The sequence below is a fragment of the Heteronotia binoei genome, chromosome 8 (genome assembly GCF_032191835.1).
Source record: "Heteronotia binoei isolate CCM8104 ecotype False Entrance Well chromosome 8, APGP_CSIRO_Hbin_v1, whole genome shotgun sequence".
Lineage (NCBI taxonomy): Eukaryota > Metazoa > Chordata > Lepidosauria > Squamata > Gekkonidae > Heteronotia > Heteronotia binoei.
In genome coordinates this window covers 71,130,083-71,141,494 of record NC_083230.1, presented here as the reverse complement: position 1 = coordinate 71,141,494, position 11,412 = coordinate 71,130,083, and the positions used below count along the sequence as shown (strand labels likewise).

Sequence of the window (11,412 nt, the reverse complement as noted above, 5' to 3'; positions counted from 1 at the left end):
GGAGCAGGTAACAAAATAATCAGGTTCTGAGAAGGATTGGGGGGGGGGGGCTACCACGAGTTAATACCGGGAGGCAGATGTTGCTGTCTGATCAGCCACTTTAAATCCGGAAGAAAACAGCAGCAACATCTGATTATACTGTGCATCTGAACAGTATAAATATTGATACAGACTCTTCACTTGACACAATGAATTATGAATAGGGTTGCCAGCTCTGGTTGGGGAAATATTTGGAGATTTGGGGATTGGAGCCTGAGGAGTTTGGGGTTTGCAGAGGGGGAGCTATAATGCCATAGAGTCCACCCTCCAAAGCAGCCATTTTTTCCTGTTACCTGGAGATCAATTGTAATAGTGGGAGATTTCTGGCCACCACTTGGGGGTTGGCTACACTAGCTTATGAATGTCTTTGCACTCTGTTCAAAAGGGCAGGCAATGCACAACCATCATTTTAACTTTCTAACACTTACCTAGGCATGCCTCAACAAAAAGACTGCTTTAATCTGCAACACTTCCACAGGTTGATAAACTTTAGCTTGGTTGAGAGGGGGAGGGGGAAGACATAGAACAAATTTCAGATTGACAATTCTTCTGTTACAACAAATTAGTTCCAATTTTTTGTAACCTATTTGCTCCTGATTTTTTAAGCTTTATGGGCTTTGGGTATTTCAGGAACAAAGGTATAATATTTTTCGTTATGACCCACTTCATTGATTCTTGAAGTAGTGTACGCATTTCTTAAATTAAAAGTTTGTATCTATTTTTAGTAAATTAGTATGAAATGGGGAAATCTAAAATTATAGCCCATATGAGATCACTTGTTTATGGACCTTTGACCCTTCTTTAAATGTTGAGAATTGTAGCTATTTAAGCATGAAATTTTCTAGTCCTTGTGGATATCATATACACTTGAAAATATGATGGATTGTATTGAGAAAAGAATTGGAAAAGGAATAGGAATACCACCAACATTGTTAATGTTTGATTTCTCTGCGAATGTGTCTATTTATAAATGCATGCATTTGTAGTCTCAGCAGTATCTAGTTTTTTGGTTGTCATAAGTAGGTTTGAAGTATATTAAGTAGAATTATCATTGGTTTCCAAACATATCAGAAACAGTTTTCTGAAAATAAGGATATCTCTCAAAGCACAGAGATCAATGTGTGGCTTATTTAACAAAACTGGAATTAGAGAAGACTTTACTGGAAGTCTTGATTGGGAACTCACCAAGGCAGGCAAAAGCCCCGTGTTCTTTTGCAGCTAACTTTGGCTTGGTTTTGTTTTGGTTATAACATTTGTCTCTTCCTTCTCACAATTTTAACACTTTTGTCTTTTGTTTAATATTATGTAGCAGTCAGGCTAAGAAACCAGGTCCTCATATAGTTAAATTAGTTAAGGGACAGTACACAGAGTAGGAATAAATGGACAGCTCTTACTACAGAGGGAGCTATCCTTTGAGGTCCCACAGGAATTGGTATAGAGACCAGTGCTGTTCAATTTGTTCATAAGTGATCTGAAACTGGGAATGTAGTGTAGTAGCTAGATTTTTGGGATGGTACCAAATTATTCAAGATGGTAAAAACCAAAGTGGATTGTGAAGATTTCAAAGGGATCACTATAAATTGACAGACAGACAACCTTCTTTTGTAACACTGGAAGTCAAAAGCATTTGATGAGGTTGTTAGGCGGTAGATTCGGGACAGCCAAAGGGAAATACTAATTCACTGAACAAGTAATTTGACCGTAGAATCATTACCAGTGCACATAGTGATGGCCACCAGCAAAGATAGTTTTAAAAGCAGATTAGACAGGTTTATGGCTATTAGCCATGATGACTACAAGGAACTTCCTTATCCAGAGGATATAGATCTCTGAAAACAGTGCTAGAAGACAATGTCAGGGGAAGGCTTGGCCTCAATATCCTGCTTGTTGGGTTTCCCGGGAAACTAGTTGGCTGCTTTGTGAAACAGGATAATGGATCACTGGTCTGATCCAGCAGCACACCTCTTACAATGTTCCTGTACTGTGAACATTTATATTGCAAGACTGTTCAGTTGGGGCTTTGTCTTTCTGTAGGTTTTATAAATACCAAAATTTATGTAGAACAAATATTATTTTCAATGTCAGAAAATATTATTATTATTAGAAAATATATACATTATATAGGAAATATAATATTATTAGAAAATAAAACATTGCTATTATTAGTGGTAGTGGTAGATATTCAGTATATTACATTTATGTATTTATTTATTTCATTAAGCTTCTATACCACCCTCCCCAACATCCCAGTGCTCCACTCAGTTATGTATGGTGTTTTTTAAGCAAATGTTGCTTTGAATTTACTATACCAATTTTCTAGATTAGGCATGGGCATGAACTGAACCACCAATCGGATTCGTGCATGAATTAGTGGATAATTTTGAACTGCTTCTGACGATGGTGCTTCGTTTGTTTCATCTTTGTAGTTTGTTTTCCCAGACAGCCTGGTGCTGAATTGATCAATAGCTAGGCAATGCTGATCTTTGTAGTTTGTTTTCCCTGACAGCCTGGTGCTGATTTGATCAATTGCTAGGCAATGGACTTCCGGGAGCCCTAGAAATACACATAGCAGTTGTCCAAAGCTTGATTGGCAGCTCTGGGAGCGTCTTTGAGCTCCCATTCTGCTCTTTGGGGGCAGACACCCTGATTCACTTTGCACTGCAGAACAAAGAGAGAAGAGTTAGTTTTCAACATGAGAACTGAAACTGAGCTTTCCTAAGGACACTTGCTTTGGAGGGCTGTAACTCGAATATTCCAAATCCAATCTTTGCCAAACTGGAGAGTGGGTGGAGAAGAGCCTGCTGAAGACTCCCAGTGAGTTTTACACCTCCCGAACCAAACAAACCAATAAACCAAGAATCAGGCCAGAAATCAAATGAATCACCATTTTCCCCAGTTCATGTTCATCCCTAGTCTGGATCTTCCTGTTCTTGGAATGTTTCCCACATTAATGATTATATGTTTTAAAATCTGAATACAGGAATGTGTATATAAAGTACTGTACTTCACACTCTGAAAATTACATTTTTGCTTCATGCCAGTTCCCCTGTGTTCAGTGTGTCCCTCAAGATCATATAGGACACTCCTCCCTCCAGTCTAGTTAACTATAATGGTCAAGTTATCAAGTATAACCAAAACTGCAGTTATGGATAAATAAATAAGCCAAGCCCAGAGTTTGGGAATTTGAAAAATTACAATTTAGAGGGATCTGAGCACAGTAAAGTGAGAAAAGAGGCCCAAATTGCTAAAATTCTGAGGCTAGAAAATAAAAACTTAGATTCCATGTGTGTCCCAAGTACTATCAATTAGATCTATATCTAGGTGATCAGTGGGAGAACATAGTATGGTGCAGTCACATGAGAGATTAGGTCTGCCCAAGCCACCCCTCCCCTCCGGATTAAACAGGCATAGTCATACATGCATATCTGCCCCCTATGTCCTGCCCATCCTTACCTCGTTGTAGGATGGGCTGGGACCAGGTTAAACAGCCACCAGGAACTTCCTGGTAGCAAATCTCCAAAGTACATCCATGGCACATTTCCCAGCTGTCTGAACAGCCAAGGTATGTGATGCATGCGGCACGCAGAAGCAGTCTGAATGTTCCTCTTGCATGTGTGCAGCCCGTTCCTCTCCCAGCAGCAGGATGGAGGCTGTGTGATTGCTGCAGCATGCATCAAAGAGCACAGGCTTTTTCAAAACCAAGAGACAGCTGCACGTGCGATTGCACCCATAGTATCTGAAAATGTTTTAAATGCCTTTTCCCTCTTTATTTATTGTGAAGGAATTCTATACTTCTGACCTTTTGCTTTCACTAGGAGATGTATTCAGTTTTTTGTCTGGGTAATGAAAAACGAAGCGGCATTCTCTTATTTGACTGTTTGCAACAGCACAAGATTTGTTTTATGTAGAGATTTGAGATGATATGTAGGAACTGCTACAACATTGCTAACTGGAAACAAGTTGTAGTCTCCTATATTGAAACCTTGCTGATTTGCAAGCTGCCTCACCTTTTGGTGTACAATTTAATTACATGCTTTCTTTGCACAATTCATCGCTTTAATTATAGAACACTCTAAATTGTTTATTTAACCTTACATTTTAGATTTGAAACTGGCTTCCAACAGTAATGATTTATATTTTCAGGACCTGAACAAACGTCTGTCACTACCTGCAGACATCAGGATACCTGATGGATATCTTGAAAAGCTTCAGATTAACAGTCCACCATTTGATCAACCAATGAGTCGTCGTTCTCGCAGAGCATCATTGGTAAGTTGGTACTCTAGTAATTTCTAACAGTTCCAGAATGGTATCTATGATAATCTGTTGTAAAAAAGCTTTTAATGCCTTAAGAATGAATACCTGCATTGTGGCATAAGCTTTTGCAGGCCAAAGCTCAGTTCATGAAACACAAAACGTTGGGTGTATTGCCCTAGTATCAGAAAGAGCAGAAATATAATTTTGTGTGTTCTATAAAGTGATGCCAAAAAGATCCAGCAGTTCAGGAAATAATAGCTGATTAATGAGACTTATTCTCTGTGGTCATGAATATGTACTGCAAGATCACGTGTATATGAAGTTTGAATCAGGTATTTAGCACAACACAAACCCCAATGCCATGTATATTCAGGCAACACTACCATAAGTATCAATCAGATATCAGTCAGGCTTGTATATCTTCTATCTGCCATCTACTGACAGTACATTTCTTCCATTAATTTTGTAATTTTTTACAGAGTATAGTTACAAATCAGCTATTTAAAATGGTAACCTTGGGGGGAGGATTTCCAGCATATTGTATTACAGACCTTAAAGTCACTATACTTTTTTCTAAAAAAAGAAAACAGTTAAAGAGCATTCAACATGAAGGTGCTAAATAGGAATAATTAGCATATTTGATAATGGAGATGAGTTTCAGCAGATGTTCAGTAGGCTACTGAACATTTATTTTTCAGTCTTTATATACACTAGACTAAATTACCACTGGTGGTGGGTCAAACTCCTGCTCAAGGTATCTTGCATTAATTTGACTGGATTATGTATTAATGTGTGCTGTCTACTTGCTGGCTGGCAAGTGGGAGATCCAGAAGACTTGTGGTGGGGGAGAATCCCATCTCCCCCCCGCTTGCTCACTGGGTCACCCGTTTGCCAGCCAGTTTGCTCCAGGAGAGCTGCTTCCTCCACCTACCTGTTCCCATGATGCCCCCCCCTCCCCAGCCATGCCTACAGCACTGCATCTGCCTGAGTGGCTTACATGGTTTCATTTAGGGTTATAAAAATGCACTTTTTAATCCTTTTTTTTACTCTGTCCACTTTTATGACCAGTTTATGCATCTGATGAATTGTTGTCTGGTGCACAAAAGTTTGTTTAAATTACTTTCATCCAGAAAAAGCTCCTATAAACAATGCAACATGAATACATGACATACGTTGTCTTCTTTATTGAACTGGATTTTTCATTTTAACGAGGGCTCATTTTGTAGCAGGAGCTCCTTTGCATATTAGGCCACACACCCCTGATGTAGCCAATCCTCCAAGAGCTGTTTTTCAGGGCCTACTGTAAGCTCTTGGAGGATTGGCTACATCAGGGGTGTGTGGCTTAATATGCAAAGGAGCTCCTACAAAATGAGCCCTGGTTAACTTTGTCTTTGACTCTGGTTTTGTAGCTACTCTGGTTTTACTGTTGGAATTTATTTATTTATTTTATTCCATTTATATCCCGCTCTCCCTGCCGAGGTGGGCTCAGGGCAGCTTACATAGACATGCATATGCATGAGTAGACATAGTAGTGCAACATTAAAACTGTAAAACATAGAGTATTATAAAACATAAAATACATAAAAATATTTCGGTGCTATGATCTTAAGTTTTCAAATTTATAATTCTCTGTAAAGCAGATCTTGTTGACCTCTCTGCAGCTGCTATACAGCAGATAGTAAGAGGTGGTTCATATGTTGCCCAGAACTGTAGTTGCCAGCAATCTAGTTTACAAAGGCCTGGTGGAAGAGTGCCATTTTACAGGCTCTGTGGAACTTTATGAGCTCTTGCAGGGCCCTGACCTTTTCTGGCAACTCATTCCACTAGCGTGTAGCCACTACAGAGAAGGCTCTGGCTCTAGTTGTCATGAGCCTGGCCTCCTTAGGGCCGGGGATTGTAAGTAGATTTTGTGACCCAGGCCAAAGTGCTCTCCAGGGAACATGTGGGGAAAGGCGGTCCCTAAGGTATGCAGGCCCCTGGCCATATAGGGAGAACCAACACCTTGAAACAAACCCGGTATGCAACAGGCAACCAGTGCAGCACTTTCAGCACAGGTTGAATGTGTTCCCGTAAAGGAATGCCCAGTAACATGAAGAATGAAGAACCCCATCACCTGCTATAAATTTGTAGTGCCTTTTCCATTTGCTGAATGAAGCAAGAGATTCATATTGTCAGTTACAAGAAGCTACTTCTGTTTAGAAATCCACCTCGGTTATTTAGCTCTGACTCTGCCGGATTCCTGTTTCTGAGGTCATAACTCCCTAAAGGGTTATAGTACTGTTTCTCAGCCTAAAGGATAATGGTGTTGACGTAGAGAAAAGTAAGCAGGTTGTTTTCAGCTCCTGTCCTTCCAAATGATGTCTAATAGCAGGGCAAAAGGAAGCGCACAAAGATGACAAATCCTACCTCCATGTAGCGTCTGAACTGACTGTTATTTGCCTAGGAAAGAGAACTTTCAATGTGGTTGAAACCTATTTGGAAAGGTCAGTTTAGTATGCTGTAGATGTGCAGGTTTCCCATACCATAAATGATCCAAGGAAATCCTCAGAGTGCACACGCCTTGTGATGTTTTCACTGTTGTGTACATGTTTTGTGTATGTTTTATTTCTGTGTTTTAGGGTGGAGTTTTATATGTATATTGGTGTGATCTAAGATGCAAGCCTAAAGAGTAAGAAAGATTGGACGGGTGATTGAAGCATTATGATTGGATGGTAGTTGTACCCCAGGGGATGGAGTTGACTGGTTTGTCCTGAGAGGCTTTGTGGAAGAGACTGTTCAATGTGTGTGAGAAGGGAAGAGAGACTGAATGATGTGATGTGGTGTGTGAGAGAAATCTGTGTTCTGTGTAGAGATTATTAGCCTAAGTGGCAAATGTGGAAATAAAACTTTGTGGAAGATATCAGCCTAAGTGGCAAGTGAGAAAATAAGCCTTAGTATCTAGGTCTATATAAGGAACTTTAGAGAAACAAGAACTGTACGATTATCTGGAACCATTACACTTATGCACCTGTCTGAAACCAATAAGCTTATTAACCATACAGAAATCATTATGCTGTTATAAATAAACTCTATGTTTAAGAGAAACAACTGCTTTATTTAGAGTAAAGGTTCCCTTTTGACCTCAGAGCCACCCCCACATTCAACTATTCTGTCATTCTACCAGTTATAACTAAGCCATCCTGTTCTTTAAGACCAACTAAGAACTCTAAGGTAGGAAACACTAAGGAAGGCAAGGAGGCAACATAACACACATCAGCTCAGAACACTACAGAGAGGTACCTTTACATATAAGGGATCTCAGAGAAAAAGTAAACTTTACACTCTCTCTCCTCCCCTATTTGGCATCCTGCTAATGACTGGTTTCTGTGTAAATGGCAAACTGATTTGTTATTAAAGCCATCAGAAATCCTGTTTGTTTGTTTACTTCATTTGTTCCTAACCTTTATTATCAATGGAGATTTTTTTATTTGTCTGAGGGAGTACATAATAGAAGTTTCTAAAATTATGAATGGTGTGTATAGACTGCCTATGCAGAAATTGTTCATCTTTATAGCCCAGCAGAACTGTTTGGCAGTGAGTTGAGGTCTGATAAAAACGTAAAAAAAACCCTGATTAACATGCGGTATCCATGTTCCCTCCAGGAGTAACAAATTAATGAAGGATAAGTCTCTCAAAGGCCTAGCATTAATAGTAAATGTTACCTCCATGTTTGGAAGCGGCATCTCTCTTGAGTACAGCTTTCTCCTAGGCCTTGTACTGTTCAGCATTTTTATAAATAACTTTGAAGAGGGTATAAAGGGGATTCTTATCAGATTTGCAGATGACATGACATGATGTGAAGTTGGGAGAGATAGCTGACAGTGGGAAAGGCAGAGTTAGGATTCAAAATGATCTTGACAGGCTGAAACATTGGGCCAAGCCCAACAAAATGAGCCCAACAAAACAGGGATAAATGTAGTCTTACTTTCAGGAACAACCCCTCCCCCCCCAAAAAAAAAACCAGAGCCACCAGCATATGATGATGGAGACCTAGTTTGGCATATGAAAAAGGATCTAGGTATCTTACAATACAAACATACTTGGAGTTACACCCTTATAAACTCATTGGCTTCCATGGACTTAGAATGTATGGTTTATCACAAGCTAAACATGAACTGGCAGTGCAGTTGTGGCTGCTAGAGTAAGCTAATGCAGTCTTGGGCTGCAGTAAAAGAAAGATTCTATCCAGATTATAGGGAATTAATAATTCCACTCTGTATTATCCACTTGTCAGGCCTCATCTACTGTGTTTGGTTCTCAGCACCACAGTTTAAGAGCACCAGCAAACTAGAATGCACTCTGAGCAGGCTGTCCAGGATGGTGAGGGGTCTGGAAACCAAAACTTGTGAGGAAATGTCAAGAGTTGAACATGTGTAGCCTGCAAAAGAGAAATCTTCCTAACAGAAACAGCAGTTAAACACTGGAACAGACTGTCTCAGGAGGTGGTGAACTGTTCTTTGCTGGAGGTCCCTGGAGGGCCATCTCTGTTGGGGATTTTGTAGTTATGTTTTCTTGCATTGAGCTGGACATTGGACTAGATGACATCCAAACCCACCTCCAACTCTAACTCTCTGAGTTCCTGATGCTAGAGACAGACAGTAGAGTAGGACTGTTACAGTCATGACCTGATAAGTTTACCTAGGGAGCACCTGGACTGGTTGACTTTCAAGGCCGCATATGTACATCAAATGTAACTACCATCATCTTTCCTTGCTGTTTGCATTTTGGATAAACCCAGATCATTTATTCTTATGACCATTACAAGTGGTCTCAAATCAGTGTTTCCTTCTCCAAACTCAGACCAAAGCTTCTCATATTCTTTGATGCCTATATGCCTCATTTTCATAGATCCAGAGGAGTTAGCCATTTTAGTCTGTTGCTGCAAAATAGTAAAGAGTCCAGTAGCACCTTTAAGACTAACACATTTTATTGTAACATAAGCTTTTGAGAAATACAGCTCTCTTCATCAGAATCTTGGAGGATATGTAGAAACTGGCCAAAGATATATGTGATAAGTGGAGAGGGAATAGATGCAGGAAGTGAATGCCATGTAAATGCAAAGCAGTTGCAAAAGTAGAATGTCCAGTTTTTTGCATTTAGAAAGGAAGGTGTTTCTTTTCCTTTAGAAAGGAAAGTGATGTCTGTTCATACCTGTGCCAGTTTCTTCATGCCCCAGTAAATCATTCACTGTTTAATGCCCTAGTAATAGCTATATGACTATAGGTGAAAATATTGCCCTAGCAAATGAAACAGAAATGGACTGTTCGCAAAACATTTAAAATTATATCAACAATATTAGCATCTGTAGGCATCTGTGTGGCCTACAAAGATCTTTATGCAATAGTTGCTACCTGTTTATTTTTAAAAATAATTTTATTTCTTATTAGCCATATTTTTAAAATAATTATTAACAGTATATTTAATTGGAATTTTATTGTGATGAGTTATTGACTCTTTCTCTTGTTATCCACCCTGAACCCATTAATGAGGAAGGTAGAATAAAAATCTAAATAAATGAATAAAATAGCCAGATGAATACCCATTTGTCCCCTCCAAAATATTCATAAAGCAACAGTCAAAAGCATCTTTTGTTTCCAGTGTCTTTGAAAACATGCCAGTGGGGAGAATGTACCAAATGGATGGTGCCCCAGATAAAATTGCTTGTGATTGGGTTGTAGTTGATCTAATAAACTTGGATAAGGGAAGAAACAGAAATTTTTAGGGGATCTAAGACAGTACACAGATTGTATTGGAAGAGAACTTCCTTTCAAGTGTGTGGATCCCAAGTAGGGTTGCCTGCTCTGGGTTGGGAAATACCTGGAGATTTTGAGGGTAGAGCCTGAGTAGGATGATGTTTAGGGAAGGGAGGAACTTCAGTGGAGTATAATACAATAGAGTCCATCTTCCAAAGTGGTCACTTTTTCCAGGTGCTCCTCAAAGATCAGTTGTAATAGCAGGAGATCTCTAGCTACCACCTGGAGGCTGGCAACCCCAGCCAAGTTATTAAGTACTTGAAAGGTAAGAGTTAGCACTTTGAATTAATCCTGGAAACACACAGGTACCCAGTTAAATTGTTTTATAATAGGTGTGATAATTATTGTATCTATGGCCCCCAGTATTCATATTGTGTATCAAATGAAAATCCCAAATTTGTTTTGATGGAGTCCCACATTGCAGTAGTCTAGCCTTTAAATTTAAGGCATACATCAGCATGGCCAGATTTGCTGAGTCTAAGAGAAGAGGGCATTTCCACACTAAACCATGATCCAGGCTTTGTTCTATTTTTACTGATTGCTTGTATATTTCCACCCCACTTTGAAGTGCTGGTTTTGATCTTGAAATCCCTAAATGGTCTGGAGCCCAGATTATATTAGGGATATATGAAAAGAGAATGTTCTTACTTAAACAGCGATGTTAAAAGGCCTCCTCTATGCCCTTGCACTGTCTGAAGCATAGCAAGTGGAAACATGAAGCATGGCTTTTTTGGGTCAGGACATTACTGTTGTGTAATGTCTTCCTTAGGGAGGCCAGCATAGCCCAACTCACTGTTTGCCATTTGGCAAAAAGTGAATATTTACTTACTCCAGACAGCTTTGGTTGAGGGGAGGGGGTACAAGCTGGCTGTTTGGTTATGGTAGATTTAGCTGCAGCATTGCTGTTTTTAGGGGTTTTTAATCTTTTAATTGTTTTTAACATGTTAGGACTCATAGGTGGTGCTTTTGTTTGCAAGATGCTTTGGGATTCATATAAGTAAAGATGCACTATAAATACTTCAATGAAAAATGAATTTAACTATAGGTGCTGGATATCTGGGTTGTAATTTTCTATTTATGATGTTTGTTGTGTACTACCTTGGGAGTTTTCAGATAAATTAGAGATGTAAAATGAAATGGGAAAGTAATCTGGGGACCACTGTAGGAATATCATTAAACTCAAAACCAAAAGCTAGAATTTTAAAGATAGCTGTAGATACAGAAATGCTATTTTTGTTGACTACGCCAGACATATATTCAGTAAAATCTTACCATTTGACTAGAAGCATCCTGATCCTAAAGCAGTTCCTGTTTCTGGGACTTC

The 11,412-nt window shown here is 39.3% G+C and overlaps 1 protein-coding gene across 3 annotated transcripts in view; it reads left to right on the top strand.

Annotated features, from left to right (window-relative positions):
- Positions 1 to 11,412, top strand: part of CDK17 (cyclin dependent kinase 17) — a 145,619-nt gene that overhangs the window by 97,888 nt on the left and 36,319 nt on the right. For all 3 annotated transcript variants that reach the window (XM_060245208.1, XM_060245209.1, XM_060245211.1), the window contains exon 5: positions 4,183 to 4,308. In XM_060245208.1, coding sequence (XP_060101191.1) covers positions 4,183 to 4,308 — 126 coding nt within the window. The remainder of the gene's footprint in view (positions 1 to 4,182; positions 4,309 to 11,412) is intronic.